Below are 18520 nucleotides of genomic sequence, written 5' to 3' on the forward strand. Positions count from 1 at the left end.
TACCAGACTTGACAGACATTGATGTTCTGTCTGAATTACAGAACATTTCATTGTCTAACAACACAGTTGCATCTTTTACTCCTTTTAAAAAGAATATCTCTTTCCCTTCTGCTCCCCTCCCCCATTGTTGACATAAGATGGTAACCTTTATGGAACAAGGACTTGTGCATTTCACTTATGAAACACTGATGAATGATGTCTGTTGAGGGTGCTGTATAGACAAACTAAGCAGGACTGACCTCAAGGCTACTGTAATCCTGAATTTGTTCTCATTCACTTTTCGGACACAAAATATGGCAACGTGATCACCAGGGCATGTGTTATGAATATCTTCCAGATAAAAGGGGCCACATTTTCACCTATCTATACCTTGAAATCATAGGACTGGAAACCAGGAGCTCCAAGCCAGACAAGGTTAGTTGTTCATCCTATAGGTTAGTTGAAAGTGAAATCTTACCCTCAAGTCATAGTTGACTTATGGCAACTCCTGGTGGGGTTTTCATGGCAAGAGACTAACTGGGGTGGTTTGCCATTGCCTGCCTCTGCAATCCTGATCTTTGTTGGAGGTCTCTCATCCAATTAGTTAGTTGTTCATAAATCCTTCCTTCTTGGAAGAAGAGTGTGGCATACATGCCCACATAAATAAATAAATACATGAATATTCCTTATAATATTCCCCAATAAAAACTGTTGCTGAAGTTCATATAGTGATGCCTGGGACGCTTCCTTTTGTTTTTTTTCCTGAGCAAAATCAATCTATTTTGAAACAAGGAGCCTCGCTTTAATACAGTTAGTGTTTTTCTCCCAACCTTTAATGTCATCACCCCAACACCTTAGAGTTACAACTTGCTTACCGTCCGTTCGGAGCGTCAATGGTGTCGGAGGGCTAAGGACTCTGGCATTGGTCACTGTGTTCTTCACCAAGCAGATATAGCTGCCTACATCAGATGGTTGCACTTTGGAAATGTAGAGATTGCCTGTTTCCTGGGAGATGAACCGCCGGCTATCCTCTGCCACAAAGGAGGGGAACTCATTAAATACCCAACTATAGATGATTTCTGGGAAACAAAAGCAGAAAATACAATAAGTGTTACAATAATTGAAGGTCTGGAAATAAAAATGGGCAAAATCATGGTGCTTTGTGAAATCATATTTTCTGAAAACTATGCTTGGAGAAGTTCCACGAACATCTAAAGTTTGCAATTCTCTTATAATACTTAATAGAGTTGTGCATGGGAGTTCTTTCTTTCTTTCTTTCTTTCTTTCTTTCTTTCTTTCTTTCTTTCTTTCTTTCTTTCTTATTAATTCCTAAAGGGATTGTTTCATTATTGGGTTGTTTCATATGGATTTAATTATTGTTATTTCATTTTCATAATTCTGTTTATTATTTTCCACTGGTTGCAATGGAAGTACACGCCTCTTTCTTTGGTTAGTATCTTACTGGGTTCTTAATTGAACTGGAAAAAGCTCAGGGGGACTGCACTTTCCACAAGAAAATCTACACTGCCAAATATCAGACAGATAGAATAAAGAGGCCCCCCTTTTTGAGGCAATGAAATGTATCCATGGTTAATATTAAAGTCTATGGGGAAATTGATAGGAAACGGTAACACAGAAAGCAGCTTGAGGAATTGGAACTGCAGCAACTTAGCTTGAAGAACTGTAGCTTGAGTTTGCAGGGAAGACTTCCAGTGCCAGGTAGACAGCTGTTATTGGCTGCTGCTGAGTTTTCAAAATCATCCCTTCCTCTCCTTTTCCATCTATCAGATCTGCCCACCAACATGCTGAACATTCTCCCCACCAATATGCAAGAGAAAATCCATGATAGAATATCATGCTGTAATGTAATGTTATCTGTTTGATAGGTGAATTGTATATATTATATTATTATTTGTAAAACCAAATAAAAACGGGGGGGGGGGAACCATTCTCCCCACCAGAGCCAGAGATTCCCGGACAGTCCTGATTTGCTGTATTTGTGCACAGATGTCAGATAAGATACTGAAATACATGTATGAAATGCATGTAATTTTATTACGGGACTGTGTGTGATAAAATAAATAAATACAATTAAAGTGTTGTGCTTGGGTTACACTTAGGGATCCCATTCCCCTGGTGGGGACAGGGGATCCCCTGCGTTCACCTCCCACCTCCTGCCACCACTCATCTTGGCGGCAGGCAAGGGGGGGAGAAGGTGCAGAAATGGGCCTCCCAGGCGTGCTCCAGGGGTGGCACGCTGACATCACTCCTGGAAGTAATGTCGTTGTGCTTCTCCAAGAACACTCCTGTGCTTCACCATGGACTAATTTTGGCCCCCAATGAGTACATTTTGGCTCATTTGAGGCCAAAATCGGCCTGTAGCAAACCACGTACATGCTCCCGTGCCTGCACAATGACATCACTTCCCAGAAGTTCTGTTCTGCATGTGACTGTTCTGCAAGTGATGTTATCACTGGCTCCAGTGGCTGGGCATGCTGGCCAGCCTCTTCCCCAGCAAGCAGGTGGCTGGGCAAGTGAGAAAGCAGGCTTCCCTGACATGCAGTCAGGAAAGCAGATGGACCAGTCCAAAAAAAAAAACCCTGGACCCTCCAAGGAAAAATTGGATACCTGGCGACCCTATGGGGTGGAGGGGAAGAAGAGTCCTGGACTCGCTGCCTCCTGATGACTTGACAAACACAGTGAGGACTCAACTAGACAAAACACTAACAAATAAGCCCTTAGCGGAATGGGACCAGCATACCTCTGGGGCCGCCTCTCACTATATGTCCACTGGAGACTGCTCTGTTCAGCAGATAAACATCTACTGGTGGTCCCTGGTCCTAGGGAGGTTCACCTTGCCTCAACCAGGGACAGGGCTTTCTCAGTCCTGGCCCCAACCTGGTGGAACTCTCTGTTTGTGGTAGCCTGGGCCCAGACTGATTTACCATCTTTCCACAGGGACTGCAAAATCCTACAATATAAAAGGCTAACCATGATCCAGACAACTCATTTCCTACCCTGGTGCACCTTCAGTGAGCGCTGCCATGGAGGGGAACCTAGAAGAAGCAGTCCATCCCTCCAAGATTGTGCCATTGCAAGAAGCCGAGGCTGGGATCAGGCGTGGAGCAAACGGTAATGCCCGATCCCTGCCTTCACCCAACTGGGATCAGGAGCAGAGTAGGTGGCAATGCTCACCCCTCACCATTACCTGGCCAGGATCACCATTACCTGGCCAGGAGGCAATGCCCGCTCCACCTTCAACCCACCAGAATCAGGTGCAGAGCAGGTGGCAATGTCCACCCCCCCCTTCACCCAGCCGGGATCACATACGGAGCTGGCAGCAATGTCTGCCCCCCTTTACCCGGATGGAATCAGGCGCAGAGCAGGAGGCAAAACCCACCCCCCTTCACCCAGCTGGGATCAGGAGCGGAGCAGGTGGCAATGACTGTCCCTTGCCTTCACCCTGCTGAAATCAGGCACAGAGCAGGCTGCAATACCTGCCCCCCTCCACCCAGAAGGAATCAGGTGCAGAGTAGGAGACAATGCCAGTTCCCTGTCCACCTGGCTGGGATCAGGAGCAGAGCAGGTCGCAATGCCCGCCCCCTCTTCACCCTGCCAGAATCAGGTGTGGAGCAAGTTCCAATGCCTGTCCCCCCTTCACATGGCCAGGATCTGGCGCCTAGCAATGCCCACTCCCCTTTACCTGGCCAGAACCAGATGCGGAGCAGGTGGAATGTCTGCCTCCCATCTTCACCTGGCCCAGATCAGTCACCGTGGAGGAGGCAATACCAGCCCGCCTGCCCTCCTCTTTCTAGAGCCTGTTGTATTTTTTCCCACAACAGGCTTTTTACTTGTGTTTTTATAATTGTTTGATGTTGCTCATTATCATGAGAATCACACGAGGAAGGGAAAAACAATTTTTTCTTCAATATAATGAAAAGTAAACTACAATTATCTGAATGAATTTGGAAAGCTGAGAAATCTACCATTCTCATCTTGCCCATCAAAAAATGATGTAATTGCAGGAAGTGTGCCCGTGAAAGTTCTATCCTGGATTTAAAGAATTCGTACGTATGCCAATGAATTCCCCCTTTATAAAGATAAAGTAGTCTTAGTCCGGGAAAGGAGGGTGGGAAAAGGAAGAAAAGTTTTATTTGTATAGCATACTGTGTCCCAGGATATAGTTTGTTGTATTTTGCATATTTATTTTGTATACTTTTGTAGAGTTTGTATTCATTTGTTGTAAGTTTCTTTGGGCTCCACTAGGGAGAAAAGCAGCCAATAAATATGCTAACTAACGTTGGCAAAAATCCCTGCCAAATGCCGGAAAAAACATCTCAGCCCTTTTTGAGCACTTGACAGAATGCGTTATAAATAGTTGGGGGATGGGGGAGGGAGCTTGCCATTAAATACTTACATTGAATTTCATTTGTAAGTTTAAATGCTCCAGGCACGTATAAAGAGGGGTTGTTTGAGGGGTTCAGCTTAAATGACCAATGGGCTCTATGGGCAATGAATGGGTATAAAACTCTCTTCCCACTTTCTATAGAGGCCTTTCCCTAAGCACTTTTACCTCAGTCAGGCTTAATTCCAATATAGGAGTGAAAGCACCAGGACGGACAGTCTGTAGAAATAAATTACTATTACTTTATTTTACTTCATTTATAGTCTGTCCTTATCTCCAGTGGGGACCCAAAGCAGCCTCTCCTACGTTTTTTTCCCTCACAAAAATCCTGAGAGATAGGATTAGGTTGAGAGAGAGCAACTGGCCCAAGGTCATTCAGTAAACTTTCAGGGCAGAGCAGGGATTTGAACCGGGATCTCCTACATTCTTGTCCGACCCTGCAACCACTATACCTTGCTACATGAGCCTCACCCATATTCTACAGCTAAATGAATCAGACTAGGGTTGCCTGTAATTGCCACAATTACAACCGATTTCCAGACTAGAGAGAACAGTTCCCCTGCAGAAAATAGCTGCTTTGGAGGGTGGACTCTGTTTGTTTCAATTTCTATTCCGCCCTCCCTGCACCAGCAGGCTCAGGGCGGATTACATTCCATAAAAACATTTCAATAAAACTTACATATTAACAATTTAAAACAACAGTAAGACAATATAAGTATTTAAAAAATACAAAAGAGCAGCACAGAAATAATCAGTTCAATTCTGTCACCCAACCGTTCACTTAAAAATTACTTAGAAAATTAGACAGTGGATGCTTTCTAGTAGGGAGGGCCCGTTCTCCTCTATTCAGCCGGTGACATTATACCCCACTGAGGTCCTTTCTCAGGCTCCATCTTCAAAACTTCCAGGAAGTTCTCAGCTTGACAATATGCACCTGCCAAGATACATACCTCCAGGGCTTTTTTTCTGGGAAAAGAGGTGGTGGAACTCACTGGGTTGACCTCGGAGAAAATGGTCACATGGCTGGTGGCCCCGCCCCCTGATCTCCAGACAGAAGGGAGTTTAGATTGCCCTTTGCACAGTGGCGCGGAGGGCAATCTAAACTCCCCTCTGTCTGGAGATCAGGGGGGCGGGGCCACCAGCCTTGTGACCATTTTCAAGAGGTTCCGGAACTCCGTTTCACCACATTCCAGCTGAAAAAAAGCCCTGCATACCTCCCCTAATTATGCCATTTCAACCCAACTCAAAAATAGCAAGTGCTTTTAAAAAGATAACAGTACACATATATTGTGTACCAACAATTCCCCCCTTGGGACTTGGAAGAGTGCCCCCACAGGTGCCGGTACTCAGTACCAATGAGTACCACCACCAAAATAGCCCTGAGAAGAGCCATGGATTTCTTCCTAGAACATTTACTGTGCTGCATAGTTTCTCTCTCTGCTACACAGGGCTTTAAAAACCACATACCTCTACCAAAAGAACGCTTGAAGCTCTGTGAGGGAAGCAGTTGAAAACAAAAGATAACTCTACGGAAACCTTGGCTGCTGTTCATGTTAAAAAAAAGGTGATCTTATTATTTGTCTGCATCTCAAGCAGGCATAAGAGTCACTTGGTGAGTTGAGTGAATGTTGCTGACCCTGCCAGACTTTTCTTTGTTCAAAATGCAGCCGTTTAAAGGTAATAACTGCAGGATGCACTGAATGGAAACATCTCAGAATTCTATAGAAAAGCAACAGGAGGAGTCCACAACTCCTCCTACCACAGTTGCTTTGGAAGACATTCCAGTTCCATCTCAATTTTTATTCCAGATTCCCTATATTCATTGTTTCCACTTCTCCCTCTTTTTGTACTCCTCTGATTCCTCTACGCTGCTGAACTTTTGACACCCAACATTAGCTGTGAGGCAGCCTCGCTCCCGTTCTCTGACAGTCTTGTCAGGGCTGCCTCTAAATAAAGAAATGTCAAGGTTAGCTTTGGAAGAGAAAGTCATTGCTTCTGCCCTGAGATACAAAATGCTTTGCCAACATAGAGAGCTGGGCGCTTTCTGCCACTAATTGAGCCCCTGTTTTCAGCCAACAAAGACCGTAAGCACACTTGAGTCAGGTGGTACTTTTATTTCTAATGCAGCAACAAAAATTGTCTCAATGCAATGACTAATTAACAAATGGAAGATTAGAAAGCTCTCCCCATCCTTTATTTCTTTAGACCATTCACTCCTTTTGTAATGACAAGGATAAGCAGAGAGACTTCTCCCATTGCTGATATTATGGGATTATAATGTTACAGTCTGCAAACTTTCTAGCTTTAAGGAAACAGTTCTATAGCTCAGTTGGCAATGAAAGTGGTCTGTGGCACATGCAGTTCACATGCAAAGGGCTGACTGGTGGGTTATTATTCCTTCTGAATTGAAAAACAGACCCTCTGGCACTAGCGATGCACACCTGCAGCTCCGCATTTTGGGGGCATAATTGGTAGTTTTATGGAAGTTGCCTTTCAAAGCAGCTGGCCTGCTATTACTGAGCTCCTTGGCAAGTAACTTTTGAGATGCTTCTGAAGAACTCCAGGCTTCTTCAAAATAATGTGAAAAGCACTGGTTGAGATTAATTCATCCTCTGTTATTGTTAGGGACACGGTCCCTAACAATAACAAGGAGAGAGAGACTCCAAACATAAATTTGCTGACAAGTTGTTACTGCTGCTGGAATCATGGGTGAAGCTCTTCTCAGAAAGCGCACCCCACATGCTTACAATTTACACAATATCATGTACTGTTGGTCTATGTGATACTGGGAGGGAATTCACTTTCAGGTGGGTAGCTGTGTTGGTCTGTAGTCGAAGAGCAAGGTTTGGGTCCAGTAGTACTTTAAAGACCAACTAGGAGCCAAGCTACAAGTGACGCCTGGCACAGGTTGGACACTTGTCAGCTTCCCTCAAGTTTTGATGGGAAATGTAGGCGTTCTGGTCTTGCAGCTTGGCTTGCCGACTGCTGTCCAATGGACTTTTCAACTGTCACTTGTCCAACATTCCACCAAGCTGCCTACATTTCCCATCAAAACTGGAGGGAAGCTGACAAGTGTCCAACCTGTGTCAGGCGTCACTTGTAGCTTGACTCTCAATCTCCAAGGTATGAACTTTTGAATGTCAAAGTGCTTTGCATGCAGAAAGTCCTAGGTTTAAATCCTAACATATTCAGTTAAAAAGGACCAGGCAGTGATGTGGGAGACCTTGAGACCTCAGAGAACTGCTGCCAATCTGAATAGACAATACTGACCTTGATGGGCCCATGGTCTGATTCAATAGAAGATAGTTTCATGTGTGTTCAAGCAAAAGAGAAAACTGGATGATAGTTAAAGAGAATTCATTGTATACTACTTTGCATACAAGGTGGGAAGGACTGGAAACACTCTTTCTTAGGACAGTCCAGAGCCGGCTGTCTATGAATATTACAAAGGACAGGCTATAAGGGCAAATAAGTCCAACACCAGGCTAACAAAACACTCTATGCCCGACAATAGCCCTGCAGAGAAGATTAGCACATCAAGCACCAATCCATATGCAAAAGAACCTCCTCAGGATACAGTGAAGCCTCCCGCCATTAGCATTCCACACCCTGGGAAACTCTTACAGGATGACTCAGCCCAACCCCACCCCTCCTGAGTAGATATAAATGACCTGCCAACATCTTTTCCACACTGTGACACTGAGAGATCTCTGTCTTTTGGTGCTACACCTCTGAAGATGCCAGCCACAGCTGCTGGCGAAACGTCAGGAACTACAATGCCAAGACCACGGCAATACAGCCCGGAAAACCCACAACAACCATCGTTCTCCGGCCGTGAAAGCCTTCGACAATACAAGTTCATATATTCTTGTCAAACCTGAAGCTCATTCCTGAATTGACTGGGTAGAAGTGGGAATGGCACAGGCTCAGTAAGGACATAATGTACAACTATAGTTTTGTTAAGGTTAGTATAAATATCTAAATGGAGATCACTTTCTTTGGTTAGCTCGGATCTGAAACCATGGTTTGGTGGGAGAGAGTGCTGTCAAGTTACAGCTGACTTACAGTGCCCTGTGCTGGAGTTTTCAAGACAAGAGACTAACAGAGGTGGTTTGCATTGCCTGCATCTGCATAGCGACCCTGGTCTTTCTTGGAAAGTCTCCCATCCAATTACTAACCAAGGCCAACCCTACTCAGTTTCCAAGATCTGGTGAGATCAGGCTTGCCTGGCCTATCCACTCAGGGTAGAAATAATATTACATAATGTTTATATAGTGCATTCCAAGAGTCAAACAGTGCAATCCTATGCAGATCTAGTCCAGTCTATACCATTCAAAGCAAAGGATGCAAACATTTAACATATATGAGCTACGTATCCCTTGCAATAGCCTTGTGAGGTTTACCAGCTTTGTTATGTCTCAAAGCAATAAAAAAAGGTAAGGGATGGCGATGCTGGGGACAAGGTCCCCTAGGGCTTTTGTGGCAGAAATTAGACTTGAGGTAGGGATTTTTGTAAGGGACAGTTCTTGTCAAGGGTTAGAAGGCATGAAGACTCACTGGAACCTCCATGTTCAGAAACAGTGTACCTCCAAACATAAACTGCAGAGGAACACCAGCAAATCTTGAGCCTGAGGAAGGAAGGTGGGATATTAATATTTTAAACAAACAAATAGTTGCCTGTGATATTTTTGCAGATATCCAGTGGACCACTACAAGAAACAGGATTCTGGGGACCTTAGGCTCAATCCAGCATGGCTCCTCTTACATTCTTAGGACTCCCCAGCTCACCGTCTTCAGTCACTATTCCGTACAAGCATCCAAACCTGATCATCAAGAAATTCTGCCTATCTCCTAACTCTTTTGCTTGCATGAACATTTTATTGCCATGTTTTGACAGAATGTCTTCTCTGGCTACATTGGGAGGTGATAATGCAAGCGTTGTTTATATGGTGACATGGGAACATTTTCCAAGGGGGAAAAAATTAATTAAAGGTACCTGCACCTCACATGGAGCACAAGATGTCTCCGTTTAGTGCACTTCCTTTGAAATGAAGCCATTGCTTGGCTTCACCACTGACTGATGTGAAATCAAAGGTATTTAATCAGCAACCTGACAGCTCGGCCTTTTAATAATTCATCCATTAATTAGAGTGATGGCTAAAGAATAGAGTCAGGGAGAAGAAAGTGGCAGTTTTATTGGAACCATGCTGCAATCACATTGAGACTCGGGGAGGACTCTGGGCTCTGTAGCAGTCCTCTAATGTAATATTTCACACACTTTTGATACCTGAGGCAGAGCTTTTCTTGGATTCAAAATGAGAGGCACATGACACTCTTAAATATAGCCTACTTCTTTTTCCAGATCTGTTGGCAGAGTGCCTACGCAGCAATCAGGATACTGAACTGATTAAGAGTAACAAAAACTTTATTAATATAACTAACAAACTGGATAGGAAAAAGAAGAAAATAAAGCTAGCTGCTATGCTAGTTGAGAGTTCTTGACAGTTCTTAGAAGGAGGAGGAGATTACCTTAAGGGTAGTATTCTGCAGACAGACAAGGGGGAAACCCCTTATTAGGAAGAAGGTACTCCCCCTACAGTGTTGTCTAACTAGTGCTTGCTGCTCCCTGCAGGATTTTCTGCTCTTCTTCTTTGCAGCTGTAACTCCAACAAGATCATCTCCCAGAACAACAGGCAGGCATACGGCATGTGAGGATTAGTACCATAGACAGCCTTCCTCACTAGATGATTCTGCCTTAATTTCAGGAGGGGCTTCAAAAACAGAAAGGGGGGGCAAGGGTGATACCCTCATAACTAGACATGGGCACGAACCAAAAAAATTTAATGACTCTGCAGTTCGTGGTTCAATGCCGACGACAATCCCAAGGTCGCAAACCACAACAAACATTTTCCGTTGCTGAACTGGTTCATGGTTCACAGTTCGTGGGGTGCGGAACGGCCCCTGTGGCACTTGGAGAGCTTATATTCCCGGGGAGTCTACAGCCATCACCCAAGTTTGGACAAGATTGCAAAAGGGATCTTGGAGTTATACCATCTCCAGTCCAATGCCCCCAGGAAACTGGGCCCACTGAGCTTGGCCCCAGAGCCAGGCTGCAGCCTTGGAACCAGAGGAGATAGAGATCTATCCCCCAAATCCAAGCTGAATTATACTCTCAGTCTCTCTCCCCAAAGGCTAGCAAGTGGCAAGCAAGAGCTCTGTCCCACTCCACTGCTCGCTGAAAGTGAAACCCAGTCTGGGAGCCCACAGCTATTTATAAGCACTGGTCCCATTGAGCAACGCAGGAGGTCTGTGTTTGGCCACCAGAGCTGCCTATCAGGGTTTGCAGGGATGAGATTGGAGTGCCCATGGCTACAGAACACCCCTTCCCCCTCCCTCCCCTGGGTGTCTTCTCCCAACTTGTAACCGCTTTGCAGCTCCATGGTTGGAAGGAAGACCTGCCGATCAAGGTAAGCTGGGCTTCCATTCGGGTTTCCAGGGCAACAGAAGGAGCGCAGACAGAGTTCAGGCATTCCCCCGCTCCGTTGCCAGGGGAATTGATTGCTGGCGCCTGACAGTCTGGCTTCCCGAACCGCGGCCGAACACACCGAACCAGCCTTCTTCCGAACGCTGGTTCGTTGGCCGTGGACAATCACGAACCGCCGGATCGCAATCGCGCGATCGCCAATTTCGTGGGTTTTTGAAGTTCATAATGCAGTTCGTGCCCATCTCTACTCATAACTAACAAAAACTTCCATCTTCCTGTCAATAGGTAAATGGATCTCTAGAAAAATACTGTAGTATTACATTTGTATGCTGCTCTTCCTTCAGAGAGCTCAGGAAGGCATGCACGGCCCCTCTTCCACATTATTCTCTGAACAACCCTGTGAGGTTAGTTAGCCTGAGAGACAATGGGAGATTTGAACCTGAGACATCACAGACTTAGGATAATGCCTCAACCACTACACTACACTGACATTAAAACACACTGTATGTGTTAAGTGCCGTTAAGTGGCAGCTGACTTATGGCAACCTCATAGGCTTTTCAAGGCAAGAAATGAACAGAGGTGGTTTGCCATTGCTTGCCTCTTCATAGCAACTTGGATTTTCCTGGTGTTCTCCCAGCCAAGTACTTACCAGGGTCGACTTTACTTAGCTTCCAAGATCTGACGAGACCAGGCTAGCCTGGACCATCCAGGCCAGGGCTACAACACACTAGGTCTCTGAACTGTTAGCATCAGAAATGCAGGAACTGATGAATGATTTTTGACAGGTATAGAAGTCCCTGTCAGCTGTGGCAAAGAGAAGGGGGATCAATGAGATAGATCCAACAAGCATCTCTGCTAGTGTCAAAGTAAGGAGGCATCCTTCTTGACTACCCAAAAAGCTGTGCTCTAGATCATTGGATGTGCATCTACAAAAGTCATGTGAGAATGGGACTGTGGTAAGCCCAATCCAAAATGGCTGCTGCAGGAGATGGAGCCAAACTCAATACCTGCCTTCCTCATTTTGCTCCTCCACCAGCTCTGGTATTTATTTATGATCAGCCAGTTTGGTGTAGTGGTTAGACATGGGCAAGAACAGCATTACGAACAGAAAAAAACCCACGAACAGCCTAATCTGCTGTTCTCGAACAAGCTGTTCGTGAGGCCCCATCCTAAACAAACAGGTGGTCATTGCAAGCCTTGTTCATTGCCTTCGGCAGCCATTCAGCAAGCCAGACAGTCTGACACCTGCTGCAATCAATCCCCTTGGCAACTGGAGGCGGGGAGGGACTGAACTCTATCTGAACTCCTTCTGGCTAACCCTTCAAATTACTTCCAGCAGAGAGTCCCATTTTTGCCACTGTGAAGAAAAAAATGACAACCAATGGGGAGACCCATACATCATGCTTTTCCCGGGTTGCAATCTCTTTGAAACTTGGGGGGTCTTCAGAGGACAGTGAGGACTATGTCCTCTGCAAATTTGATGGGTATTGGACATTGGGAAGGTCAGTTTGTGGGGTGTTTAAAGGGCCCTGCCCCTTGCATGTAGCAGGAAAAGGCCCTTTAAACTATCAGCTGGCAGGCGGCAGGGGGGTTTCTGGCCCCCGCAAACAACAAACAACAAACATGTCCGGGAACAGTTCATGTTCATCCATGTTCATTGTTCATTGTTTGTGGATGGCACCGAACGATGAACAGGGTGTTCAGGTTTTTTCTCTGTTCATGCCCATGTCTAGTAGTGGTTAGAGTGTCAGACTAGGAGCTGGAAAACATGGGTTTAGATTTCCACTCTGCTATGGAAGCTTGTTTAGTGACCTTGGGCTAATCATTCTCTCTCAGTCTTACCTACCTCACAGGGTTATTGTGAGGATAAAATGGAGAGTTAAGGAAAGGAAACTGTGTGTCTGTTCTTTTCACCCATTTTCACTTTGGGTTACTGATCTTGGGTCAGTCACAGCTCTTCCAGAGCTCTCTCAGCCCCACCCACCTCACAGGGTGATTGTTGTGGGGAAAATAATAACATATTTTGTAAACTTCTTTGAGTGGGCATTAAGTTGTCCAGAAGGGCAGTATATAAACTGAATGTTGTTGTTGTTGTTATTGGTGGTGGTGGATGCATATGCATTAGATATACTTTTGGAGACATGAATGTATGTTGGCAATGCATAATTAAATGCAAACCAACACAAATGAAATTCTCAGAATGATTAATACTGGAAGACTTGTTCCAAAGAGGGAAGGAAACCAGTGACAGTCTTCCAAACACATTATGATTATATTTTATTTTCTATAGCTATACCTGTTCCATTTTAAATATATCTCTATCAACGACACAAAGACATTGCAGAAGCATCCATTGAAATTACAGCATGCGCATGTCAGAAAGCAAAATATTAATCCCAGTTCATCCCATGTATGCCACAACATTGTGATAACAGAAGAATGAAAGAAAAATCATGAATGGTAAGGCAAGGATTAGTAAACTGGCATTCTCCTGGGACCAAATCATCGTCTGTTGGTAAGTGGAAGTTTGGGGGTTGAAGTGATTAAGTCGCCATGGTGACAGAAGAGCTGGCATTTCATCTTATGCATCCCCTACCTTGTTTACAGAGATCTCTCCCAGGAGGTCTTTAGCTAGTTGCCAAAGGTTGTTTGGAAACTCTTTCTAAATGTTCCACCTATTTCCATATATTACACTGCAATCCTAAGTCGAGTGACACCTTTTAAAGCCCATTAATTTTACAACGGACTCAGAAAGATGTAACTCTGTTTAGGATTGCGCCGTTCATCTTGTTGATTCTTTTAGTTTTGTAAGCATATTAGGTGTGGAGCAATTTCTGAGTCTCCTTATAACGTAACAGAGAGACAAAAGATCCAGTTTTCAGCTGAGAAATATGTAGGATTTTTTTTAAAATATGCCTTTAAAAACTGATATGGGTAGATTTATTTCTTCTCTTGTTTCCTGAGCTGTCTGTTCAATCTTCCGCTCCTAATGGAGAAATACTATAGGGTCTTACTAAATCAGCATTTCCAGGACTACTAAATTGAGTTCTCCAAAACTGTGCATTGACAGCATGATAAAAAAATAGATCACACATGCTTGACATTCTGAGATCATATGCAGGTAAGCAATGCAATCGTTCTTCTAACCTTTACATTTTCAGTATCTTTAATCTTGAAGGTTTTCAGCAGTGCAACTCAAGGCAGACTTACTCCAGTCTAAACCCATTCATTTCAAAGGAATAACTCTACATAGGATCATGCTATTACAAAACATTCCTGAACAGTTACGGTCTTCTAAGCTCACTGAATTCTGTGGACTTATGAGGGTGTAACTTTGCTTTGGATGGTTCTGTCGGTCACCAAAATCCTCCCTTTTCTGCATCATATTGCAAATGAACAGTTTTTCCGGGATGAAGGCTAATTTGCAATCATTAATGCATATATATTTGCTGTATTAGTAGGTGATTGTGGACTTCTGTACTAGTAGGCAATTAAGACAGGAGGAGAACCTAAAGAATGATTAAATAAATAAATTATAGAAAAATACTCCAAAGGAAAAAAAAATATCTGCTTTGTATTTCAGTGTGGTTAGCTCACAGTCTATAGGCTAGGAGCTGTGCTGTTAGAGAGAGAGTAGAAAGGTAAAGGTAGTCCCCTGTGCAAGCAACGAGTCATTACTGACTCATAGGGTGACGTCGCATCATGACGTTTTCTTGGCAGACTTTTTGTTATGGGGTGGTTTGCCATTCGCTTCCTCAGTCATCTACACTTTACCCCCAGGAAACTGGGTACTCATTTTACCAACCTCAGAACGATGGAAGGCTGAGTCAACCTTGAGCCAGCTACCTGAACCTGGCTTCTGCCAGGATCAAACTCAGGTCATGAACAGAGCTTGGACTGCAATACTGCAGCTTACCACTCTGCACCACGGGGCGCCGGCAATTCAAAACCACATGCTGCACCTTTTGTACTGGATACTTAATTTTTGGTCCAAAAACTGCTTTGAGCAAAGTCTTGAAGACAGATTTTCAAATAAGCACATGCTGTTGGCTTAAAACATCATCATAAAATTAATAGTACACACTACACAATACTAAGAATAATGCTAATATTTGCTTTTTAAAAAGCCAAGGGTAGATTGCATGCTCAAGAAAGTCAGTTTCTCTCACACACACCTGATTATACAGGTTTTGAGTCCAGTGGCACCTTAGAGACCAAAAAGATTTTTCTTGTTGGTCTCTAAGGTGCCATTGGACTCATAGCCTGCTGTTTTATTGCAGTATGGCAACCTACCTGAAACTATCTCCTGATTATGTTACTCTGTAAAGTGCCATGTATTCATGTTGCACCGCATGGAGTTAACTAAGTAAGATGGCATCCCGAAGTCTGCTCAGGGGATATGACTAGAGATGGGCATGAACAGGAAAAAAAAATGAACACGATGTTCATTGTTTGTTGCCATCCATGAACAGTGATTCACGAACATCGCAGGGAGTGTTCAGAAGGCTCTCCTCCAGTCACCATCCAAGTTTGGTCAAGAAACCTGACCTGAGCAGGCAGCAGGACAGGTGATAATAATAAAGAATAGCTTGGCTCCAGAGTCTGGAAGCAGCCCTGGAACCTGAGGGAGTAGAGCCCTACCCCACCCAACACAAAAAAATTCAAGCTCCAATGCTCTGTCTCTCTCTCTCTCTCAAATGCCAGCAACAGCTCTCTCCCACTCCACTCCACTGTCTGCTAAAACTGAAAGTCAGAGCTGGGAGCACAGTGCCTTTTATAACCAGAGGTCCCATAGAGAAATACAGGAGGTCTGTGGTTGGTGGTCAGAACTGCCTAACAGGGTTTGGAGGGATGAGTTTGGTGTTACCATGGCTACGGAAGACCCCCCCCCTCCCCTCTGCCTTTTGTTCCCATGTAACAAAATGGGAGCTCCATGCTCGGAAGGGAGACCTGCCTATCAAGGTAATTTGGGCTTAGATTGGGGTTTCCAAGACAGCAGAAGGAGTTCAGACAGAATTCAGACCGTCCCTGCCTATGTTGCCAAGGGAATTGATTGAAGGTGCCAGACTGTCTGGCTTTACGAACAGCTGATGAATGCCACAAACAGGGCTGTTCATGGCTTTTTTTTTTGTTCGAATTGCTGTTTGTGTCCATCTCTAGATACAACACCATTTTCTGGCAGTGAGTTCCCACTGGAGAACAGCTTTTAACAGTGCTGTGGTACCGATTTCTGGTTGAGACCATCACAGTCCAGGGGAGGAGGTGCTTCTGCCTCCCCACCCCTGCTATTTTTCTGACCTGAAATGGCACAGGGGAGGATATATGGGCAAATAACACCCCCAAGCACCATTCTGGGGTGGCAAAATGGTACAGGAGGTTAAGGAAGGAGCCCTTCCTCTCCATGTGCCACGGAGGTCTCAACCAGAATTGGGCCTCTGGAGTACTGTTAAAAGGTGTTCCCTGGTGACGGATCACTGCTTGAGCACAGTGTTGCATCTCCTGAGTGGACTTGGGGACGCCCTCTTGTCTAGTTCAGCCCTTATCTGGTGACTTTTGTTGCATTCACACAACAGCAGCCAAGTAGGTGGCCTGTGAAAATAATGGGGGCAGGGAAAAGCCCGCTCTTTTGCCCCTCCTTTACAATTCCTCAAGCACTGATTTTTCCAGCCCTTCCTCCAAAGAGATCAGGGACTTCTTCCATTTCATCCTCATAGCTGCCTGAGAGAGAGGCCCTTTTCACGCTGCTTACCTGCTCCCGGGACGTTGCGAAATATCACGCAAAAAACGCGGAAGATAGCATCTTCTTGCGAGAGTTTTGCGTGACGCTATCTTCTGCATTTTTTGCACGATATTTCGCAACGTCCCGGGAGCAGGTAAGCAGCGTGAAAAGGGCCAGAGAGTGACTGGCCTAAAGTCACACAGTGAGGTTCATGGCAGTATAGAGATTTGAACTTGTGCCTTCCAGCTTTTTCTGTGGCAGTCTGCCACACCAGGCTGAAGAGCACCAGGTAGTCTGCTTCATTGGACAAAAAGGGGAAAATGGAGCTCTTGGAGCTGTCATCATGCACATTTCCCCAGTTCCAATTGTCATCCACCAATTGTGCATAAACACCCATCAATATGGCTTGCATTCTGCTCACTGATTGAGAACAGACGATTCATTCAACTGTTTGGATGTTCACACTAGCTTAAAAAGTGTTTTGTGCAGGGTAAATTCAAGTCAGATGCTCATTAATTAAGACTGGAAGTTTTACATGTGTGATCCTATGAGAGCCAGTTTGGTGTAGCGGATAAGAGGAGCAGGGCTCTAATCTGGAGAACTGGGCTTGATTCCTCAAATCCCCACTCCTCTGCTTGAAGCCAGCTGGGTCACCTTAGGTCAGTCACAGCTTCTTGGAGCTCTCTCAGCCCCACCCACCTCACAGGGTGATTAATGTGAGAATAATAATAACACACTTTGTAAACTGCTGTGAGTGGGCATTAAGTTGTCCTGAAGGGCGGTATATAAATCAAACACTATTATTATTATCTGTGTGATTTGGAAAATTATTCCCCCCCCTCTGTAGAACGTGAATTGGTGATTCCCCCAATATCTCTCTTGCTTTTTCGTGTCCCCATTTGGGCAGAATGATAATGAGTTGGAGAAATTATCTATGGTGAGCAAAAACTTGTGGGAAAAAAAATTAAAATGTCACACACATGCTCTCTTATTAATACTGGATTCTTTCCATGCCTTTCCACCTTTCTACCTTACCACCATGAGATCATTTGTACATGCATATTCATAACCTATTTATGTCACCTTTCAATCACTTATCAGCACCTAATGAATCCCAGCTGTGTGTATGTGGATGGCTGCCACAGAATACTGCTGTTTTAGTTAAAAGGAACTCTCTTTATGATTTTTGATCCTTGTCAGCCAGCATATGTGTTTGTATGTGGGACAGAGGGAGTAGGAAAAGTGTTGGACTAGGCCTTAGGAGATCGGGTTTAAATTTCTCCTCAGATATGTATGTGTTTGTATGCGAGAGGGAGGGAGTAGTTAAAGTGTTGGACTAGGCCTTAGGAGATCGGGTTTAAATTTCTCCTCAGGCATGTATGTGTTTGTATGCGAGAGGAAGGGAGTGGTTAAAGTGTTGGACTAGGCCTTAGGAGATCTGGGTTTAAATTCTTCCTCAGACATGAAACTCACTGAGTGTTCATGGGATAGTTATTCTTTCTCCCTAACCCACTCTTCATGGTTGATGTGGATGAGCAGAGAATAATGTATACTGCCCCTGTGTGTGTATGTGCCTTCAAGTCACAACCAACTTATGGTGACTCCAGCAAGGGGATGTCAAGGCAAGTGAGAAGCAGAGGTGGGTTGCTAGTGCCTACCTCCATAGAGTCTTCCTTGGTGGCCGCCTATCCAAGTACTGACTCTGCTTATCTTCCAAGATCTGATTAGACTGGGATATACCATGCCACCTTTTCTCACATGCAACAGTTAGCATCTTAAAAAAAGCATGAGATAACAACAACAACATTGGATTTATATACCTGCCCTTCAGGACAACTTAATGCCCACTCAGAGTGGTTTACAAAGTATTATTATTATCTTCAGGACAATCACCCTGTGAGGTGGGTGGGGCTGAGAGAGCTCTGAGAGAGC

At 44.6% G+C, this 18520-nt stretch overlaps 1 protein-coding gene across 1 annotated transcript in view; it reads right to left on the reverse strand.

Annotated features, from left to right (window-relative positions):
• CNTN5 (contactin 5) overlaps positions 1 to 18520 on the reverse strand; it is a 511103-nt gene that overhangs the window by 244517 nt on the left and 248066 nt on the right. Inside the window, exon 6 of the mRNA XM_054973696.1 lies at positions 855 to 1058. Within this exon, the coding sequence (XP_054829671.1) occupies positions 855 to 1058 (204 nt within the window). The remainder of the gene's footprint in view (positions 1 to 854; positions 1059 to 18520) is intronic.

This window comes from Eublepharis macularius, chromosome 3 (genome assembly GCF_028583425.1).
Source record: "Eublepharis macularius isolate TG4126 chromosome 3, MPM_Emac_v1.0, whole genome shotgun sequence".
Taxonomy (NCBI): domain Eukaryota; kingdom Metazoa; phylum Chordata; class Lepidosauria; order Squamata; family Eublepharidae; genus Eublepharis; species Eublepharis macularius.